Source organism: Macrobrachium rosenbergii, unplaced genomic scaffold (assembly GCF_040412425.1).
Source record: "Macrobrachium rosenbergii isolate ZJJX-2024 unplaced genomic scaffold, ASM4041242v1 60, whole genome shotgun sequence".
NCBI classification, from domain to species: Eukaryota; Metazoa; Arthropoda; class Malacostraca; order Decapoda; family Palaemonidae; genus Macrobrachium; species Macrobrachium rosenbergii.
The window spans coordinates 989,408-1,013,162 of record NW_027100732.1 but is presented as its reverse complement, the minus strand read 5'-3'; the positions used below and the strand labels follow the sequence as shown (position 1 = coordinate 1,013,162).

Below are 23,755 nucleotides of genomic sequence, written 5' to 3'. Positions count from 1 at the left end.
CAAGAACGCGAGGGAGGTACCCCGCCCCCCAAAAAGGGCCACGCGCTCCTGAAGCGGAGACGAGGTTCCTGGGGTCCCTACGACCCGTGGGTACCGACACCAGGCATGGCCCAACCGATGCCCCGGGGCCATCGGACGGCGACACAAAACGAAAGGTCGCGTCAAGAGGTCGGCCGTTCAGGCTGACGAAGGTCAAGGAAACTATTAAAGGGCCGCTAGAAGCGTAGACGTCATTTCAAATTGAAAAGACTGGGCCATTTAAATTGACAGAGATCGTAAGATTTTCAAAATAATTAAAGGCCTCATTTTAAATGGCCCATTTAAACTGACAAAGATCATACGGTTTGGAAGCTAAGAAAAGGCCTCATTTTAAATGGGCCATTTAAACTGACGAAGGTTTTAAGGTCAGCAAAATTAAATGACCTTATTTCAAATTTGAAATGAGGAAGATTTTCAGGTGAGGAAAATAATAAAAAAAAAACCTTTTGTACATTTAAAAAACTGGCCATTTAAACTGATGAAGGTTTCAAGGTCGGGAAAACGATAAAAGGCCTTTTTTATATTAAAAAGACAGGGCCATTTATAGCCAAAGGTTCTAAGACTAAAAAAATAAAAAAAGGACTTTTATTTTAAACAACAAGGCCATTTAATTTGATAAAGGTTTTAAGGTCAGGAAAATAAAAAAAGGCCTTGTTTTATGTAAAAATAGCAGGCCATTTAGATAACAAAAGCTTTATGGTTAAGAAAACAATAAAAAAGGCCTTATTTCAAATTCCAATAATGGGCCATTTAAACTCAGGAAGGTTTTAAGATCAAGAAAATAATAAAATTCTTATTTTAAATTATAGAAACAAGGCCTTTTAATCAGATGAAGGTTTCAAGACCAAAAAAAAATAACAAAACGCTATTTTAATATAAAATAATAGGCCATTTAAACTAACGAAGGTTTTAAGATCTAGAAAATAACCGAAGGCCTTTTTTTAGATTTAAAATTTGGCCATTTTAAACTGAGAAGATTTTAAGGTAAGGAAAATAAAAGGCTTTTTTTATATTGGAAAAACCGGGCCATCTATAGACAAAGGTTTCAAAGTCAGAAGAATATAAAAAGCCATTTTTAAATAAAAAATACAAGGCATTTAAATCGATGAATGTTTCAAGGTCAGGAAAATAAAAAAGGCCTTTTTATATATTAAAATGCAAGGCCCTTTAAATTGATAAAGGTTTTAAGGCCAGGAAAATAATAAAAGGCTTTAATATATATTTAAAAAACTGGCCATTTAAATTGACAAAGGTTTCAATGTCAGGAAAATAACAAAAAGCCTTTTTTATATATTAAATACAGGACCATTTACAGAGTAAAGTTAAGAAAATGATAAAAGGACTCATTTCAAATTTAAAATAATGGGCCATTTAAGCTGAGGAAGATTGCAAAGTCCAGAAAATAAAAAAGGGCCTTTTTTATATTAAATATACAGGACCATTTATAGACAAAGGTTTCAAGGGCAGGAAAATAATAAAAGGCCTTATTTTAAATGGGTCACTTAAACTGACGAAGGTTTCAAGATTAAGAAAATAATAAAAGGCTTTTTTTATATTAAAAAAACTGGGCCATTTACAGAGCAAAGTTAAGAAAACATTAAAAAAAAAGGCTTACTTTAAATTTAAAATACTGGACCATTTAAACTGTCAAAGTTTCAAGATTAATAAAATGATCAAAGGCCTTTTTTATATATTAAAAATTAAAGAACATTATAAAAGGCCTCATTTCAAATTCAAAATACTGGACCATTTAAACTGACAAAGATTTCAAGGTCACGAAAATAATCGAAGGCTTTTTTTATATATTAAAAACACAGGCCATTTAAATTGATGCTTTTGATGTTTAAAAATAATAAAAAAAGGCTTCAAGAAACCATTGCCTTATTGCAAGTCTAAATGAGAGGGCCATTTAACTCGAGACATACCATAGGGCCATTTAAACCTAGCCTAGGGGTATCTAGGGATGCCCGGTCTGCTCTAAACCTAGCCTAGGGTATTTAGGGATGCCCGGTCTGCTCTAAACCTAGCCTAGGGTATCTAGGAATGCCCAGCGGGTTCTAAACGTAGCCTAGGGATGCCCAATCTGCCCTAAACCTAGCCTAGGGTATTTAGGAATGCCCAGTCTGCTCTAAACCTAGCCTAGGGTATCTAGGGATGCCCAGTCTGCTCTAAACCTAGCCTAGGGTATATAGGAATGCCCAGTCTGCTCTAAACCTAGCCTAGGGATGCCCAATCTGCACCAAACCTATCCTAGGGTATATAGGAATGCCCAGTCTGCTCTAAACCTAGCCTAGGGATGCCCAATCTGCACCAAACCTATCCTAGGGTATATAGGAATGCCCAGTCTGCTCTAAACCTAGCCTAGGGATGCCCAATCTGCACCAAACCTATCCTAGGGTATATAGGAATGCCCAGTCTGCTCTAAACCTAGCCTAGGGATACCCAATCTGCACCAAACCTATCCTAGGGTATCTAGGAATGCCCAGTCTGCCCTAAATATAGCCTAGGGTATCTAGAGAAGTCCGATCTGCACCAAACCTTGCCTAGGGTATCTAGGAATGCCCAGTCTGCTCTAAACCTAGCCTAGGAATGCCCAACCTGCCCTAAACCTAGCCTAGGGATGCCCAACCTGCCCTAAACCTAGCCTAGGGTATCTAAGCATGCCCAATCTGACCTAAACATAGAATAGTGTATCTAGGAATGCCCAGTCTGCTCTAAACCTAGTCTAGGGGCCAACATCCTCATTAGAATGGGGTATTTTTATATTCTGGGCATGGAATCAATACCCACATTGTAAATAGGGCCATCAATTAGTCTCTCCCATGCCCACAGACCTTCTATTGGCATAACCTTTGGGTATATATCATTTCTGGGCATAAAATTCAATATCCTGCCTAGCCTAGCCTAGTTATAGGGGCACGGGGCATTATATGGGCATCGATTTTAGATCTCCCAAGTCTCAGAGGCCTAATATTAACAAAAAACTGGGTATCTTTAATTTTTGGGCATTAATTCCATACCCAGTCTAGCCTAGCCTAGTTATAGGGGACGGGGCATTATATGGGCATCGATTTTAGATCTCCCAAGTCTCAGAAGCCTAATATTAACATACACTTGGGTATTTCTGATTTTTGGGCATGGAATTACATACCCAGCTTAGCCTAGCCTAGTTATAGGGGCACAGGGCATTATATGGGCATCGATTTTAAATCTCCAAAGTCTCAGAGGCCTAATATTAACAAAAAACTGGGTATTTCAGATTTTTGGGCATTAATTCCATAACCAGCCTAGCCTAGCCTAGATACAGGGGCACGGGGCATTGTATGGGCATCGATTTCACATCTCCAAAGTCTCAGAGGTCTAATATTAACAAAAACTTGGGCATTTCTAGTTTTTGGGCATGGCATTCATACCCAGCCTAGCCTAGTTACGGGGGCACGGAATTCATACCCAAAGTCTCTCCCAGTCTCAGGGACCTCCTAGTAACATAACCTTGGGTATTTTTAATTTCTGGGCATGGAATCCATACCCAGCCTAGCCTAGCCTAGTTATAGGGGCATGGGGCATTATTTGGGCATCAGTTTTAACTCTCCAAAGTCTCAGAGGTCTAATATTAGCATAACCTTGGGTATTTTTAATTTTTGGGCATTGAATCCATACCCATCCTAACCTAGCCTAGTTATAGGGGCACGGGGCATTATTTGGGCATTGATTTTAAATCTCCACAGTCTCAGAGGCCTAATATTAAGATACATTTGGGTATTTTTAATTTTTGGGTATGGAATCCATACCCACCCTAACCTAGCCTAGTTATAGGGGCACAGGGCATTATTTGGGCATTGATTTTCAATCTCCAAAGTCTCAGAGGTCTAATATTAGCATAACCTTGGGTATTTTTAATTTTTGGGCATTGAATCCATACCCACCCTAACCTACCCTAGTTACGGGGGCACAGAAATCATACCCAACCTCCCTCCCAACCTCAGCGACCTCCTGAGACCCTAACCTCGGGGATTTCAGCTCCCTAAGGGGCGTAACCCCGGGGATTTCAGATCCCTGGGCACGGCCTCCATACCCACGTCGGCATCAGGGGCATTTCCATCATCTGGGCATCGACGTCGGATCGGTATCTACGAGTCCGTGGCTGCGTTGAAGTCTCCCCTATGAAAACGTCTATCGTGCCCCCCCAGGGCGCCCTCGGAGGCACCCAGGGGGTTACAGAAGACGCCCGTGGTCCCCACGGGAATGAAAAAGGGCCCAGGACGCCCATTCACGCCCGAAACGGGCGTGAATGGGGTCAAATAGGGCCGAAATAAGCCCGGGGTTTCGAACGGTGCCCGGAGGGCACCAAACAATCGGGCCAAGTACCCCCGTGGAAAAATACCCAATTCCCCCCCCCTCCCCCAGGAAAATACCCACCTCGGGGCACCCCTGGGTCACGCCCGCTACGCCACGACGCCCGGGGCGTCGGTCGAGCCCATTGGGCTTTCCTGGGAAGTCATTTGGTCACGCGGGGACGGGTTCGTCGGCGGAGCGAGAGAGCGACGCGTCCGTCCGCCTCCACTGCGTCAGAGATACTGAAGAAGGAGGAGGTGGTGGTGGTGGTTTTGTGTTGGGGGTTCGGGGAGGGTGGTAGGGGAGGGTGTGGGGGGTTAGGTGTCCCCCTAGCGGCCGAAGGCGGAACTATTTGCGATGGGTTATATGGGGGAAGGTTTGGAAGGCGGTCCCCGCAACACATGCGTCGATAGGTTGGTTTAGTGGGAAAGTTTTTGTTGAATGTCTGTTTTTATAGGTAAATCTATGGATATATAGGGATGTATTTATAGAAGTTGATAGATTATTAGTTTGTCTGTCTTGTTTCATCATGTTTCGCTGAGAGAAAGATTGGGAGGCGGAGGGAAAGGGAGGAAAAGAGCGAGGGAGAGAGAGAGAGATTTTAGATGACCAAACGCATTTCAACGTAGGTTGGTAATTGGAAAGTGTCTATTTAATGTTTGTTTTTATAGGTAAATCTATAGATATACAGGTATATAGGTATCTAGATTGATAGATTAATAGTTTATCTATCTTATTTCATCATGCTTCACTGAGAGAAAGATGGAGAGACGGGGTAAAAGAGGGAGAGAGAGAGAGAGATTGAAGGTGACCAAACGCATTTCGACACAGGTTGGAATGGAAATGTTTATCCTGATGGTTGATTTTATAGATAAATCTATAGATATATAGGTAGATAGACTATCAAATTGATAGATTAAAGGTTTATCTATCTTATTTTATCATATTTCACTGAGAGAAAGATTGTGAGACGGAGAGAAAGAGCGAGCGATAGAGAGAGAGAGGACTTTCAACACAGGTTGAAATGGAAAAAAAATCTATTTAAAGTCTGTTTTGATAGATAAATCTATGGTTATATAGGTATATAGACATCTAGATTGATAGATTAATAGATGATCTATCATATTTCACCGAGAGAAAGATTGAGAGACGGAGAGAAAGAGAGAGAATGGGAGAGAAAGAGAGAAATATTGAAAGTGCCTCAAACCAAACATTTCAAAAGCGGTCCCCGCAACACACCATAACAATGTTGTAAACTGAAACTCTCTCTCTCTCTCGCTCTTTCTCTCCCTCTCTCTGTTTATACATTTCAATGTGTAGATCTAAATCTTTCTCTCCCTCTCTCTCTCAGGGTCTATACATTTGAATACATAGATCTGAATCTCTCTCTCTCTCTCTCTCGGGACATTTAAAAACATATGCCTACCAACTCGCCTCACAGTGACGTCATCAACAAACGGGCGTTTGTTGATGTTTATACTGGACTTTCCTCTCTCCCTCAATCTCTCTCTTTCTCCATCAATTTCTCTCTTTCTCCCTCAATTTCTCTCTTTCTCCCTCAATTTCTCTCTTTCTCCCTCAATTTCTCTTTCTCCCTCAATTTCTCTATTTCTCCCTCAATTTCTCTCTTTCTCCCTCAATTTCTATCTTTCTCCCTCAATCTCTCTTTCTCCCTCAATTTCTCTTTCTCCCTCAATCTCTCTCTTTCTCACTCAATTTCTCTTTCTCCCTCAATCTCTCTTTCTCCCTCGATTTCTCTCTTTCTCGCTCGATTTCTCTCTTTCTCCCTCAATTTCTATCTTTCTCCCTCAATCTCTCTTTCTCCCTCAATTTCTCTTTCTCCCTCAATCTCTCTCTTTCTCCCTCAATCTGTTAAGTAATAAAAGTCTGTTAAGGAACACAGGCACTCTAATAAACCTTGCACTCAATATTTAGATTTCTGTTAAGTAACAAAAGTCTGTTAAGGAACACAGACCCTGTAATAAACCTTGCACTCAATATTTAGATTCCTGTTAAGTAACAAAAGTCTGTCAAGGAACAGACCCTGTAATAAACCTTGCACTCAATATTTAGATTTCTGTTAAGTAACTAAAGTCTGTTAAGGAACAAAGACACTGTAATAAACTTTGTACTCAATATTTAGATTTCTGTTAAGTAACAAAAGTCTGTTAAGGAACAGACCCTGTAATAAACCTTGCACTCAATATTTAGATTCCTGTTAAGTAACAAAAGTCTGTTAAGGAACACGGACCCTGTAATAAACCTTGCACTCAATATTTAGATTTCTGTTAAGTAACAAAAGTCTGTTAAGGAACACGGACCCTGTAATAAACCTTGCACTCAATATTTAGATTTCTGTTAAGTAACAAAAGTCTGTTAAGGAACACGGACCCTGTAATAAACCTTGCACTCAATATTTAGATTTCTGTTAAGTAACAAAAGTCTGTTAAGGAACAAAGACCCTGTAATAAACCTTGCACTCAATATTTAGATTTCTGTTAAGTAACAAAAGTCTGTTAAGGAACACAGGCCCTGTAATAAACCTTGCACTCAATATTTAGATTTCTGTTAAGTAACAAAAGTCTGTTAAGGAACAGACCCTGTAATAAACCTTGCACTCAATATTTAGATTTCTGTTAAGTAACAAAAGTCTGTTAAGGAACAAAGACCCTGTAATAAACCTTGCACTCAATATTTAGATTTCTGTTAAGTAACAAAAGTCTGTTAAGGAACAAAGACCCTGTAATAAACCTTGCACTCAATATTTAGATTCCTGTTAAGTAACAAAAGTCTGTTAAGGAACACAGGCCCTGTAATAAACCTTGCACTCAATATTTAGATTTCTGTTAAGTAACAAAAGTCTGTTAAGGAACAGACCCTGTAATAAACCTTGCACTCAATATTTAGATTCCTGTTAAGTAACAAAAGTCTGTCAAGGAACAGACCCTGTAATAAACCTTGCACTCAATATTTAGATTTCTGTTAAGTAACTAAAGTCTGTTAAGGAACAAAGACACTGTAATAAACTTTGTACTCAATATTTAGATTCCTGTTAAGTAACAAAAGTCTGTTAAGGTAACAGACCCTGTAATAAACCTTGCACTCAATATTTAGATTCCTGTTAAGTAACAAAAGTCTGTTAAGGAACACAGGCCCTGCAATAAACCTTGCACTCAATATTTAGATTTCTGTTAAGTAACAAAAGTCTGTTAAGGTAACAGACCCTGTAATAAACCTTGCACTCAATATTTAGATTTCTGTTAAGTAACAAAAGTCTGTTAAGGAACACAGGCACTCTAATAAATCTTGTACTCAATATTTAGATTTCTGTTAAGTAACAAAAGTCTGTTAAGGAACAGACCCTGTAATAAACCTTGTACTCAGTATTTAGATTTCTGTTAAGTAACAAAAGTCTGTTAAGGAACACACTGTGTCATACCTTGCACTCAATATTTAGATTTCTGTTAAGTAACAAAAGTCTGTTAAGGAACAAAGACAGTGTCATACCTTGCACTTAATATTTAGATTTCTATTAATAAAAGTCTTTATATAGAAGCTATATCTCCTATAAACCTCCTATTAAAGGTCAAAGGTTTGTCTTCTTATAGGAACAGCTTCTATGTATATATCGCATACCCAATGGGGGTGCCCAGGGCATCAAATTCCCCCCCCCCTTGAGATGTATGACAGTATTGCACCTGCCCAGGTTTTTTTGCCATGCCCCTAGGTTAGGTTAGTACCTCTGGGGCATTTTGGGTATAGTTAGTTTTTAAGGGACCACGTTTCTTCCAGGGAAGGGTCCTGGTATACCCAGTCACATCTAAGGGGGGAAAATGCCCCCCATGCCACGGTTAGATTAGTGCCCCGACAGTCAATTGGGTATGGGAAACATAATGAGATTTTCAAGATAATTCTATGGTTGGTTTTTAAGATACGGCGTCCTGTTTCTTATAGGGAAAGGTCGGGGTATACCCGGTCACACCTCGGGGGGGAAAATGCCCCCCCCTTGGGGCATGGTTAGATTGGTACCCCAAGTCATTTGGGTATGGGAACCATAGTGAGATTTTCAAGATAATTCTATGGTTGGTTTTTAAGATACGGCGTCCCGTTTCTTATAGGGAAAGGTCCCGCTATACCCAGTCACACCCGGGGGGTAAATTCCCCCCGCCGGGGCACGACGGGGCACCGAACGCCCGAGGAAACACCAATGAAAGACCAAGAATATTAACACATTTTGTAATAGTACATAAAACATTACAAATATTCAAAATGTCTCAAAGCTATAGCATCAGTTTGTACAAAAAAAATTGAAAAAAAAAAAAAAAATCAAAAAATTCAAAATAAACCTAATAAAAAAAGACTCTTTCTTCTCCGACCGTAGTGGGTAAAAGTCCCGGATGGGTGGGTATGGTGGGGGTGGGTGGGTGGGTGGGGGGGACTTTTACGCAGGGGGTGGGGGGCTACCTCCTCCTCCTCGTTGTATAGACCCTCCTCGCAGTTTCCTACGTAGTGGAAGGAGGTGTATATATAGGAGTGGTGACGGATCTCCGACCGTAGTGGGTACGGGTATGGGGGGGGGAGGTGGCCGATTGCATCTCGTTACATAGACCGTTCTCACGGTTCTCTATTTAATGAGAGAGAGAGAGAGAGAGAGAGAGAGAGAGAGAGAGAGAGAGAGAGAGAGAGAGAGAGAGAGAGAGAGAGAGAGAGAGGAAGGAGTATATAGAAGTGGCGACGGAAGGAGGAACAGACGTATATAGGAGTGGTGACGACACGTAGACTCGCGGTTCCCCGTTTAATGAATGAGAGAGAGAGAGAGAGAGAGAGAGAGGACGTAGTAGTTACAGAAGGGGGTAACAGAACCAAACGTACATATAGAAGTGGCAAAGCCGTAGTGGAATCACAGAACCCGACACATACAGGAGTGGAGGAATCGCGGAACCCAGACGTACATAGAAGTGGAACGATATGATAAAAAAAAGTGTTAATACTAAAAAAAAAAAAAACCACCACTTAATTGTATCATTATTATCATCATCATCATTCATCATCATCATCATCATTAATAGTAATAATCTATATATATATATAATAATATTCCCTAGAAAAAGAGTGTAAAAGGCGTACAATTCCTTTCTGCTTCTTCCAATTCTTTTTTTTTTAACACCCCCCCCTTTCCACAATCTTCCCAGAATCCCTTAGGGGGGGGGCAGAGGGGGGGGCTCCGACCCCTTCCCGAGACACACACGCGCACACACACACACACTCGCGCGGGGCGCGGGACGTCCCCCCCTGAGAGAGAGAGAGAGAAAGGGGACGTCACACGCGCGAACTAACAGTAAACCAACTGCGTTTCAGCGGAAGAATCGAAACGAGAGAGAGAGAGAGAGAGAGAGAGAGAGAGAGAGAGAGAGAGAGAGAGAGAGAGAGAGAGAGAAAGAGTGAGATAGAGAGAGAGAGAGAGAGAGAGAAAGAGCAGCATCATCAATTTGAACACCAAAACTGTTATCATATATATGTTTATGTATATATTTATATATATATAGGATTCTCCCTCACACACATTCAGAGACACTCCCGTCCATTGGATAACGATGGAGAGAGGAGGAGAGGAGGAGGAGGAGGAGGAGGAGGAGGAGGAGGAGGAGGAAGAAGGAAGGCGACGACGACGAAGAAGAAGAAGAAGAAGAAGAGGAAAGAGAAAGACTCAAGACGACGACAGCAGGAGGAGGAAGACGGCGAAACGGCATCAGCGACAGACAACAGCGACAGAAAGACGACAGAGAAAAGGCAGCAATATACGACAGGCACCCTACGTCTCTCCCCCGCCCCCGCCCCCGCCCGCGGAGCCCCTAGAGGACGACGCACTTCCGGGGCTTCTTGGTCTCGGGGGGCTCCAGCGCTGCCAGGATGGCCTCGTCGAAGACGTTCTTCAGCCCCTTCTGCGTGAGGGCCGAGCACTCCACGTACTTCACCGCCTTCAGCTCCCGGCTCAACTTGTCCCCCTGTTCGTAGGTGATCGGCTTCTGCTTGTTTTTGGCCAGCTTCTCCACGGTGGCCGCGTCGTCCCGCAGGTCGATCTGGGTCCCCACCAGGAGGAAGGGCGTCTTCTGGCAGTGGTGCGTGATCTCGGGGACCCACTGCAAGAGAAAGGAAGGGCATCATCGTCAGTCGAAAGGGCGTCTCGGAAATCCCCGGAGGGACCCCGAACCTACACTCGATTCGAGCTTCTAAAGATATAAAACTATCGCCTAAACTCAACAGACTTTAGCCATCTCTGGCTTTCCGATCCATAAAAACAGTCTGTTAAGTAACAGACGCCCTGACATGAACATTCCCTAGATTTCTGTTAAGTAACAGAGTCTGTTCAGTAACGCTAAAATTGATTCGAGCTTAAAAGATATAAAACTAACATCTAAACTTGACAGACTCTGGTTGTCTCTGGCTTTCCGATGCATAAAACAGTCTGTTAAGTAACAGACCCCCTAGATTATAACCCTAACATGAACATTCCCTAGATTTCTGTTAAGTAACAGAGTCTGTTAACTAACAAAGACACTAAGAAAGTAACAAGTTTAGATATTTTGGTACATTTTCTGCGCATCAAAGACAATTTCCATTTCTGTTAATTCTGTTAATTCGAAGGAATGTATCGTTAAGTAGCGCCTAACCTTAACAGACATTTAATGGTTCCTGCTCTTCAAGTAACAAAGTTCCTATAATATCCCCTGCACCTAATTTTCTAGAGCTCAGCCAAGCAACACCAGTCTGTTAAGCACCAAAGACTCTAAGTAACAGCCCGCAACCGAACACCCCCTCTTACCAAGTCTGTTAAGCAGTCAAAGACCCCACAACGCACCCTCCAACCGAACACCCCCCCTCTTACCAAGTCTGTTAAGCAGCAAGGACCCCGTGGGGAGATTCGTACCTTCTCCCTCACGGACAGAGATTCGTACCTTTTCTTTCACGTTCTCGAAGGAGGACGGCGACACCACGGAGAAACAGACCAGAAAGACGTCCGTCTGTGGGTAGCTGAGGGGCCGCAGTCGGTCGTAGTCCTCCTGCCCGGCCGTGTCGAACAGCCCTAGTGTGTAGGGCTCCCCGCCGATCATGACGGTGACGGCGTAGTTGTCGAAAACCTGCGGGAGGTTCGGGCGTTAGTGCGTCGTTTCGATGGGGGTCGAAGGGGTGGGGCTTTTGATGTTGGAATGGGGTACAAAATGGAATGGAATATATAAAAAGGACTGGAATACAAAAAGGAATGGAATATAAAAAGGACTGGAATATAAAAAGGACTGGAATATAAAAAGGACTGGAATATAAAAAAGACTGGAATACAAAATGGAATGGAATACAAAAAGGACTGGAATACAAAATGGAACGGAATATAAAAAGGACTGGAATATAAAAAGGACTGGAATATAAAAAGGACTGGAATATAAAAAGGACTGGAATACAAAATGGAATGGAATACAAAATGGAATGGAATATAAAAAGGACTGGAATACAAAAAGGAATGGAATATAAAAAGGACTGGAATACAAAATGGAATGGAATATAAAATGGAATGGAATATATAAAAAGGACTGGAATACAAAATGGAATGGAATATAAAATGGAATGGAATATATAAAAAGGACTGGAATACAAAATGGAATGGAATATAAAATGGAATGGAATATATAAAAAGGACTGGAATACAAAAAGGAATGGAATATAAAAAGGACTGGAATACAAAAAGGACTGGAATATAAAAAGGACTGGAATATAAAAAGGACTGGAATACAAAATGGACTGGAATACAAAAAGGACTGGAATATAAAAAGGACTGGAATATAAAAAGGACTGGAATACAAAAAGGACTGGAATATAAAAAGGACTGGAATATAAAAAAGACTGGAATACAAAATGGACTGGAATAAAAAAAAGGACTGGAATATAAAAAAGACTGGAATACAAAATGGACTGGAATAAAAAAAAGGACTGGAATATAAAAAAGACTGGAATACAAAATGGACTGGAATAAAAAAAAGGACTGGAATACAAAATGGACTGGAATATAAAAAGGACTGGAATACAAAAAGGACTGGAATATAAAAAGGAATGGAATATAAAAAGGACTGGAATACAAAAAGGACTGGAATACAAAATGGAATGGAATATAAAAAAGGACTGGAATATAAAAAGGACTGGAATACAAAATGGAATATAAAAAGGACTGGAATACAAAATGGAATATAAAAAGGACTGGAATATAAAACGGACTGGAATACAGAATGGAATATAAAAAGGAATGGAATACAAAATGGAATGGAATATAAAACGGACTGGAATACAGAATGGAATATAAAAAGGACTGGAATACAAAATGGAATGGAATATAAAACGGACTGGAATACAGAATGGAATATAAAAAGGAATGGAATACAAAATGGAATGGAATATAAAACGGACTGGAATACAGAATGGAATATAAAAAGGAATGGAATACAAAATGGAATGGAATATAAAACTGGACTGGAATACAGAATGGAATATAAAAAGGAATGGAATACAAAATGGAATGGAATATAAAACGGACTGGAATACAGAATGGAATATAAAAAAGGACTGGAATACAAAATGGAATGGAATATAAAATGGACTGGAATACAGAATGGAATATAAAAAGGAATGGAATACAAAATGGAATGGAATATAAAACGGACTGGAATACAGAATGGAATATAAAAAGGACTGGAATACAAAATGGAATGGAATATAAAACGGACTGGAATACAGAATGGAATATAAAAAGGACTGGAATACAAAATGGAATATAAAAAGGACTGGAATACAAAATGGAATGGAATATAAAACGGACTGGAATACAGAATGGAATATAAAAAGGACTGGAATACAAAATGGAATATAAAAAAGGACTAGAATACAAAATGGAATGGAATACAGAATGGAATATAAAAAGGACTGGAATACAAAATGGACTGGAATACAGAATGGAATATAAAAAGGAATGGAATATAAAATGGACTGGAATACAAAATGGACTGGAATACAGAATGGAATATAAAAAGGAATGGAATATAAAACGGACTGGAATACAAAATGGACTGGAATACAGAATGGAATATAAAAAGGACTGGAATACAGAATGGAATATAAAAAGGACTGGAATACAAAATGGACTGGAATACAGAATGGAATATAAAAAGGAATGGAATATAAAACGGACTGGAATACAAAATGGAATATAAAAAGGACTGGAATACAAAATGGAATATAAAAAGGACTGGAATACAAAATGGACTGGAATACAGAAAGGAATATAAAAAGGACTGGAATACAAAATGGAATGGAATATAAAAAGGACTGGAATACAAAATGGAATGGAATATAAAAAGGACTGGAATACAAAATGGAATGGAATATAGAATGGAATATAAAAAGGACTGGAATACAAAATGGACTGGAATACAAAAAGGACTGGAATACAGAAAGGAATATAAAAGGACTGGAATACAAAATGGAATGGAATATAAAAGGACTGGAATACAAAATGGAATGGAATACAAAAAGGACTGGAATACAAAATGGAATGGAATATAAAATGGACTGGAATACAGAATGGAATATAAAAAGGACTGGAATACAAAATGGACTGGAATACAAAAAGGACTGGAATACAGAAAGGAATATAAAAAGGACTGGAATACAAAATGGAATGGAATACAAAAAGGACTGGAATACAAAATGGAATGGAATACAAAAAGGACTGGAATACAAAATGGAATGGAATATAAAATGGACTGGAATACAGAATGGAATATAAAAAGGACTGGAATACAAAATGGAATGGAATATAAAATGGACTGGAATACAGAATGGAATATAAAAAGGACTGGAATACAAAATGGAATGGAATATAAAATGGACTGGAATACAGAATGGAATATAAAAAGGACTGGAATACAAAATGGAATGGAATATAAAAAGGACTGGAATACAAAATGGAATATAAAAAGGACTGGAATACCAAATGGACTGGAATACAGAATGGAATATAAAAAGGACTGAAATACAAAATGGAATGGAATATAAAAAGGACTGGAATACAAAATGGAATGGAATATAAAAAGGACTGGAATACAAAATGGAATGGAATATAAAAATGACTGGAATACAAAATGGAATGGAATACAAAATGGACTGGAATACAAAATGGAATATAAAAAGGACTGGAATACAAAATGGAATGGAATATAAAAAGGACTGGAATACAGAATACAGCTAAAATAATCATCACAATTTGAATAAATATAAATGAGAGAGAGAGAGAGAGAGAGAGAGAGAGAGAGAGAGAGAGAGAGAGAGAGAGAGAGAGAGAGAGAGAGAGAGAGAGAGAGAGAGATTTTGACAAATATATACTTTTATATAATTATTGTATATAGAAGGATTTTTATAAACATGTAGAACGATTTTATAGATATAATATATAGAGAACAATTTTATAGATACAAAACTATTTTATAATTATATTTAAATATATATAGAATGATTTATATATATATATATATATATATATATATATATATATATATATATATATATATATATATATATATATATATATATATATATATATATATATATATATATATATATATATATATATATATATATAGAACTATTTTACATAAATATATAGAACAAATTTTATAGATACAATATATATAATATATAGAAGGATTTTGTAGATATAAATAGAATGATTTTTAATAAAATATATAGAGAGAGATTTTTAGATATATATATATATAGAAGTTTTTATAAATATATATAGAAGGATTTTATAGATATATATATATATATATATATATATAGAACCATTTTATAGATATAAATATATATAGAACCATTTTATAGATATATATATATAGAACAATTTTATTTCCAAAATTACCAACGGCTTAATGCAGCCCAACTCAACCCTGAGAGAGAGAGAGAGAGAGAGAGAGAGAGAGAGAGAGAGAGAGAGAGAAACAGCTTTTAGAGAGAGAGAGAGAGAGAGAGAGAGAGAGAGAGAGAGAGAGAGAGAGAGAGAGAGAGAGAGAGAGAGCGACTCACTGTGGGGACGTATTCTGACGGGAACTTGTTCGTGGTGTAGGAGATGAGGAGGCACGTCTTCCCGACGGCCCCGTCTCCCACCACTACGCACTTGATGGTCTGCATTGTGCCTCGATGATGATGTTCGACTCCTCCGACTCTTCTTCACCACCTGCAACAGAGGACGGGAATTACCACGGGAATCACTGGAATGACGGAGGAGGGGACGGGAATGACTACGGGAATCACTGCAATGACGGAAGGGGAGGGGGACGCAGAGCACCCCTTTTGCGACGGCTTTCGGGGGGCGCCCGGTTACCTTCCGATACTTACTGCTCCTAAAAGAGGACGGGAACTACCGTGGCGGGAGGATGTAGGGGGGGGCGTACACCCCTATTCCTGCAATGGGAATTACGATGATGAAAGAATGAGGGGGGCGTACAGCCCATTTCTGCGACGGGATTTAGAATAATGAAATAACGAGGGGGGCGCAGAGCCCCGCTTCTGCAATGGGAATTACAATAATGAAAGAACGAGGGGGGCGTAGAGCCCATTTCTGCGACGGGATTTACAATAATGAAAGAACGAGGGGGGCGCAGAGCCCCGCTTCTGCAATGGGAATTACAATAATGAAAGAACGAGGGGGGCACAGAGCCCCATTTCTGCAATGGGAATTACAATAATGAAAAGACAAGGGGGCATACAGCCCTATTTCAGTGACAGGAATTACAATGACGAAAGGGGGGAGGGGGGGTTAGAGCCCCCTTCCAGTGACGGCTCCCGGGGGGGCATTTTGGCCTTTCATAAAATGAAAATAACCAAATATAATTAAATATAATTTCAATGTATTATATAAAGTTGTCGCTACAAAATCACACAATCCAATCCTTCCGACGTTAAACAATCACAATGATTTTCATTTACTATAAGATTCACACTACAAAATCTCACAATCCAATCCTTCCGACGGCAAACAATCACAATGATTTTAATTTCTTATAAGATTCACACTACAAAATCACACAATCCAATCCTTCCGACGGCAAACAATCACAATGATTTTAATTTCTTATAAGATTCACACTACAAAATCACACAATCCAATCCTTCCCACGTTAAACAATCACAATAACTTCAATATATTATGAGATTCACACAATCCAATCCTTCCGACGTTAAACAATCACAATCATTTGAATATATTGTAAGATTCACACTACAAAATCACACAATCCAGATCTTAATTCGATCTGGATTGTGTGATTAGAACAGACCTAAATAATCTATACAATTCAAATAAACATTTTTCCTAATATACAAACCCGACGTCTATCCACAGGGGGGGGGGGGGGAAGTGGCCCCCTGTGGCAGAGCGAGGGTACCTGCGGAAGGGCCGGGAGCGAGGGGCGGGAGGGACCCGAAGGGTCGCGGACATCCTACCCAAAGGACACCCACGGCCCGGGTCTCCACCCCACGTCGCCGCCGCGTTGCCCGACGGGCACCCTCCGCCCTGAAGGAGGAGGAGGGCCGAAAGGGTCGTGGCCGCACGCCTTTCACTACCCGGGTACAAGACGCCTGGGTGCCCCTACAAGGGGCTGAGAAAGCTAGGGGCTTTCCCTGACCTGAAGAGGAAGGGTCATCCTGAAGGGTCATCCTGACCCAGGGTCGGGCCGCGGGGTCGCTCGAAGACCCGGAGGTCTTACCCGCTGCCTGCTGGAGAGGTCAACAACCCTAGAGGCCCGAGACAGCACGGCGTCTCGCCCCCGACAGCTTTGCCGTCTGGTGGAGGAGGTGGGGAACAGCCCTGCCCTACCTCCAAGCAGCGACGGCCTCTAGACGGCTGCATTCCCTGGGGGGGCACGGATGCCCGAAGAAGGGGAGGTCCTCTTGGCCAGCGACCGGGCCCCAAGGTCGATCTGCGAGACTGATCGGAATGCTGCCGCGGCAACCGATTCCAGTGCCGATGCCTGCGGGAGGGAGGCTCCCTTCGCACGGAGGTGCTTCTGCGACTCGGGGTGCCCCGGGGACTGGGGTATAGGGCCCTTTGGTCTCCCCAGAACCTGGTCCTCCTCCTGAGTGGGCACACCGAAGGTCTGCGTCTGTGTGGGAAAAAGATTCTTCCCTCTCACCCCTCAATGCTCGACAAGTGCCCGTCGGACATGCCCGGGCATGGCCGGCGTTCTGACGGGGCACAGGAGTCCGGCCCCGCCCCTTTACGATGGTATGGGGGCATGTATACATTATACATAATTAAGAACTGGGTATCGCTCGTTAAAAATAATTTTTTTCAAGCATACCCATATTTTCCTGATGCCCTGCTCGTCCTGGGGCATTGACGAGGGTAGCCTTATGCCGGCACGGGAGCGAGATGAATCGAACGAGCGAGTCGTCACGATCGCCGATTTCACAACGACGTTCGGGCGTTTCAGATCATTTTTCGCTTCGTACGTAATTCACAGATCTTCAGGTGGCAATAATCTCGCTTTCGGGTCGGTTAAACGGGACTTTTTCACTTGAATTGGGCCGAAATTTCTGGATCTTGAAATGGCAATAATCTCGCTTTGGAGTCGGTTAAACGAGAACATATCGCTTGAATTTGTATGTAATTTAAGGATCTTAAAATGGCAATAACCTAGCGTTGGAGTCGGCTAAACGAGACTACATTACTTGAATCGGGCCGAAATTCACGGATCTTAATACGGCAATAATCGACGCCCTGGGTAATAGGCTAGGCTATACCGGACCTAATCAGGTTAGGAAATCGTCGTAACCCGAAACGTCGTTGGAAATCGTTAATAAAACCTTCCTTTTAATATATAAGAAAATTGTTCCATAATCATAAGAGAAAGGGGCTCCGTAATTATGACACAAGAGAAAGTGACTCCATAATTACGGCACGAGGGAAAGTGATTCCATAATCGCGAAGGGAAAGAAATTAATTAAGGTAATTAAGGCATGAGGGAAAGTAGTTCCATACTTATTAAAAGAAAGTTCCGTAAGTATGGAGAAAGCAACTCCACATATAAAAAGAAAGTGGCTCCATAACTATGATCCGGGAGAAAGCACCGTAATTCCGTAACCACGACGCGAGAGAGAGAGAGAAAGAGTATTTCCGTAATTACGGCACGGGGGGAAAGTTATCCAGTAGTTATGGCATACAAGAAAGTGGTTCCGCCACCTGACTCGACTCAACCCTCCACTTAAACCTTTCAAACCTCTCGCTGTCCATCAAAAAAAAACCCTCCAAATTTTGACCGTTCTGACCCCTTTCGGAGCCTCGTTCCTTCCGCCGGACCGGCGCCACCGGTGTCGCGACCCCGGAACGCGCGTCGTGACCCGGGAAATCATTTTTGGCGAACCCCGGTCCTCGACGTGATCGGCTTTCGACGCGAAACGTCGAGTAAATCTTGCGTTGGAGCCCAAACGACGAACAGGAATCCGACACGACGAGTCGTGCGACGTCTGTGAACAAAAGCGTAACGGTCAGCCGCCGTTAGTTGGCGCCATCGGTGGCGTCGTTCCCACGCATCCTTTAAGGCGTTTAAAGCCCACTCGCGCCGACGCCGCCGCCGCCGCTGTTCGGAAAAGTAAACGCTTGCGCCGGCACGACAGAGCTTAAGAAGGATTACTGAGACGGCGGTGGGGTAACTCACGGGCGCGGGTAGTTGGGTGGTTGCAGTGGGGACCCACGCTAACCCCACCTCAACCGCCCAACTACCCGACCGGTAGTTATACGACCGCCGCGCCGCCTCGTCAAGTCTTCAGCGGCCAGTCCAGCTTTGGGGTAGTGACTGGTGGTCAGGAATGGACGAATCCATTCCCAGTCGCTTCTTAACGGGAGAAACCGCGATTCGGAACCCGACGGAATCGAACCTCGACGCTCCTTCCGGAACGGGCTAGCGTCGAGAACCGGGTCTCTGCTGTGCTCGAGGGGCGTCGTTGAGTCGCGCCCGTTGTGACCCGGGAACTGAACTGAATACATTACTTTCTCCCGTGCCATAATTATGGAAATACTTTCTCTCTCGTGTCATGGTTACGGAATTACTTTCCCTCACGCTGTCATTATGGAATTACTTTCCTTCCCGTCACGACTACGGAATTACTTTCTCTCTCGTCGCAATTACGGAACTGCTTTCTCCCTAAAGGCAATTCGAGCGTCACCTGGTATAGCCCATGGAGTAGGGTACATCTCATCCCCGGCCCAACTCATCCCCGGCCCAACTCATCCCTGGCCCAACTCATTCCCGGCCCAAATCATTCCCGGCCCAACTCATCCCTGGCCCAACTCATTCCCGGCCCAACTCATTCCTGGCCCAACTCATTCCTGGCCCAACTCATCCCCGGCCCAACTCATCCCCGGCCCAACTCATCCCTGGACCAACTCATCCCTGGACCAACTCATTCCCGGCCCAACTCATTCCCGGCAGTGATTAATGACATTCGGTAAATATTAAAAACACCTTCATTCAGAATCAAGAATTTATTTTACTTTATGAGAAATGCCTCTTGAATATTCAATGGGAGTCCTTCCATTAAAATCCTGGCCAATTCCAAGGATGCGGGAATCGGCATCCCCGCACTTTTTTAACTTGGCGGGTGGTGGGGCTGCCTGCCGTAAGTGATTCCAGATTCCAAATAAAGATCTCTACCTTTCGGAACTTTGTTAAGTGCATTGATGAACTTCCAGAGCGTGGGAAGTTCCGTTCCTGATTCCATTGGTAATCTGTCCGCCCCTTCGTGATTCAAAGTTCGAAAACTCAAGTTCCACATTCCCAATGGAAAGGGCGGAGCACGTCTGCTATTCCCGCGCCGGTTTAACCGGCCTGTACGATCGTCTTCGAGCCGGTTCAAGACTGGCACGTGCGCTCTGGGGATAATTCATCGGCTAAGACATCAATACACGAATCAATACGATTGACGGGTACAAATGCGGGCGCCAGCACCGCCTTTACTCGCTAAGAAAACGGGCTCTCGTTATCACAGCGAGGACTCGGCGCCCTTTTAGTTCGACTTGTGGACAATCTTCCTCGGTTGCCAAAAACGCTGCAGTTTCAAAATCGCATCCAACCGAAATTCTTTTAGTTTTAATCTGTCTCTTAATCATAAATCTCCCTTGGCTCTGTTTCGTAGGTCGAACATTCGTCAGGGATTGCTGAACGATTTAGGATCGACTGGATTTGGCGGAGAGGCGCTAATCCGATTCCGTTTCCAACGAATTCGGGAGTACTTTCACCGGCGAAGAGTCGTGGGTGCGAGTGTTCACGACTTCAACTGCGTTTCCGAATGTCGCGCGTATTCTCGCTCTACACCTGCCGGGCTGAGCACGTTTCCCGGGCGTCAAATTGCCGTCCGTTTTGCGGAATTTGTCGAAAACGAACAAATTTCGCTTCGCCGCTCCGACTTAAAATTGTCTCCGTTGTAGTTTACTGAAGGTGATATATCGAAAGGTTAATAATGACTGACGTTTTCGTTGACAAACTCTGATTTCATAGTTCGGTATTTTTGCTTAAAAATGGTAGGATTGGTGATTGAGTAACTGTCGTTTCGTTTTGTGTGTGTGTGTGTGCGTGTGTTGGACCGGTGATGAGTTGGGCCGGGTATGAGTTGGGCCGGGTATAAGTTGGGCCGGAGATAAGTTGGGCCGGAGACGAGTTGGGCCGGAGATGAGTTGGCTGGCGATGAGTTGTCCCATTTCGTAGCCCATGACAGTAAACGCAGTCCCCGCGGCTACGACAGCCTCGGCTCACGACGCCCTCCAAATATATCCATCGAAAATGATTTCCCGGGGTACGACGCACCTTCCGGGGTACGATGCCCATCCGACGGAAGAAATATGGCCCCAAAAAGGGGCAAAATGGTCAAATTTTGGAGGTTTTTCGATGAAAAACTCTGAAAATTGCAGTTTACGTCGTTTAGAATTCCGGTTTTCGACGACGTTTCGCATCACGACGATTCCCTAACCTAACCTGAACCCCAAACCAGCCTAATTAGGCCTCGTCAAATCGCCTCCAGTATAGCCTAGCCTATTACCCAAAGCGAGATTATTGCCATTTTAAGAGCCGTGAATTACGTACAAATTCGAGCGACAAACTCGTTTAACCGACTCCAAAGCGAGATTATTGCCATATTAAGATCCGTGAATTACGTACGAAGCGAAAAATGATCTAAAATGCTTGAACGTCGTTATGAAACCGGCGGTCGTAACGACTCGCTCGTTCGATTCACCTCGCTCCCGTGCCGGCATACGGCTACCCTCGTCAATGCCCCAGGACGAGCAGGGCATTGGGAAAATATGGGTATGCTTAAACAAATTAATTATATATTAATTAATATACATATATATATATCATTATAAAAGGGCGGGGCCGGATTCCTATGCCCCATCGGAATGCCGGTCATGCCCGGGCATGTCCGACGGGCACTTGCCCAGCATTGAGGGGGTGAAAGGGATGAATAATTACGTATATATGAGTTAAGGTCGGCCCGATGCCCCCGAGACTCGCAGGAATGCCCCGTGGACCCTTCGCCAATTTCGGGGCACTGCCGCGGCCCGGCCTGGGGTCCGATCGGCGGCGAGAGACCTCCGGAAAGGGGGCGGTCGAGGGTTAAGGATTACATTAATTAAGGATTACATTAACCTTAGGGTATCACCAAGGGGGTGGTGGGTCCCCCTGGGGCACCCCTAACATAATAGCCTACATATATATCTATATAAATCTCTTCACCCTGGGGACCCTAATATAAATCCTGTCAACCAGGCGCCCCCGGGGGGGAGATTTACGCCCCGGATTAATGAGGAAATCCCCTGGAATCCCCATTAAATCCCCTCAATAAGGATTACATCTCCCTTGGCTACCACCTAGCGTATCCTAGGCTATATATATATCCACATAAATCCCTTCACCCAGGGGGAGATTTACGTCCCAGATTAATGAGGAAATCCCCCTTAAATCACCTTGATACGAATCTGGGGCCCCTTTGCATAACCTACCCTAAAGACATATCTACATGAATCCTATCACCCAGGGGAAGATTTTTGCCTGGGATTAACGATGAAATCCCCTGGAATCCCAATTAAATCCCCTTAATAAGAATCCTGTCTCCCCTTGCCACCCTATAGCACATCCTACCCTGTATAAATCCACTCATCCAGGGTACCCTAAGGGAAGATTTACGGCCTGGATTAATGACGAAATCCCCTGGAATCCCCCTTAATAAAAATCCCCTCTCACTTTCCCACCCCATAGCTTAACCTACCCTATATATATATCTACGTAAATCCCATCACCCAGGGGTAGATTTACGCCCGGGATTGCCGAGGAAATACCCAGGAATCCCCCTTAAATCCCCTCAGTAGAAACCTCACCTCCCTTTGCCGGCCCGGGAGGGATTTATCTCGATACCTGTTACTTCAGAAGGCGTCAGCTAGGGAGGGGGACGGGTAGGTCCCCGCCGAAGTCGGGGGGCGATTTCCCCCCCTCGGGGCCGAGCCACCGGGGTCGGGGCGCCCTAGGATACCGTCGGGGCCCCCCGCCGACCCCCCCGCGGCGGCTCGATCCCGGCGGGGGCCGAAACCGCCCGAAAAACGGCCAAAATACGTCGCCGAAACGGCCCTCTCCCGACCTCCCCCTACCCCCTAACCAGCCATTTTGAAGGGACGTCACCACACCCCCCGGGGGGGACCCCACCCCCTCGGAAAAAGCGTAAACATTGTGGGATTTGGGGCGATTTACCTGGTTTCACGTCGCGTCTCCTCGCTCGGCGGATCGCCCGCGTGCTCCTCTGCTTCTCTGCCGCCGCGTCGGGCGGGCCACGGGTCGAAATTCGGCGGGGAACGAGCGCAAATATGGCGGGGCGACGGTCTGGTTGGGGATGACTCCGCCCTGACACTGGCGCCATCTACAGTCGGGGACTGGCAGCAGCGGGCAGCCTTTCCCCGTGACGTCACCGGTGACGTCACTACGGGGCTGGGTCTTCTTCTTCTTCTTCTTGGAGTTCGATGAAAAACGGTGTTTTTATATAGATTTTCTATATGTTTACTAGGTTTTCTTATAGATTTATATTGTTTTATTATAGATGTTTAATATTTTATTAATATGTTAATGTATTTTCGACTCTTTTATACTTTTTTTTACGTAAATTGGGGTCTGGTTCAACTGCTTCGAAGGAGTGTCCTCTACTTCTTCTTCTTAGATTTCGATGAAAAACGGTGTTTTTATAGAGATTTCCTATATATTTACGCGGTTTTCTTATAGATTTCTATTGTTTTATTATAGAT

At 43.1% G+C, this 23,755-nt stretch overlaps 2 protein-coding genes across 5 annotated transcripts in view; both read right to left on the bottom strand.

Annotated features, from left to right (window-relative positions):
• loco (locomotion defects) overlaps positions 1–4,628 on the bottom strand; it is a 61,335-nt gene extending 56,707 nt beyond the window's left edge. For 2 of the 4 annotated variants that reach the window (XM_067103241.1, XM_067103242.1), the window contains exon 1: positions 4,459–4,626. The gene's annotated coding sequence lies outside the window, so the exon portion shown is untranslated. Of the gene's footprint in view, positions 1–4,458 lie in introns of all 4 variants that reach the window. The other 2 variants (XR_010852943.1, XM_067103245.1) reach the window with 2 other exon arrangements.
• Positions 4,629–8,594: 3,966 nt separating this feature from the next.
• On the bottom strand, positions 8,595–23,350 carry Cdc42 (Cell division cycle 42). Its single transcript, XM_067103180.1, has 4 exons — positions 23,211–23,350; positions 15,499–15,649; positions 11,331–11,513; positions 8,595–10,514 (listed from the first exon to the last, which is right to left on the bottom strand). The coding sequence occupies exons 2-4, from the start codon at positions 15,601–15,603 to the stop codon at positions 10,227–10,229; spliced, it is 576 nt and encodes a 191-aa protein (XP_066959281.1). The 5' UTR covers positions 15,604–15,649; positions 23,211–23,350; the 3' UTR covers positions 8,595–10,226.
• Between the last annotated feature and the right edge of the window lie 405 nt (positions 23,351–23,755).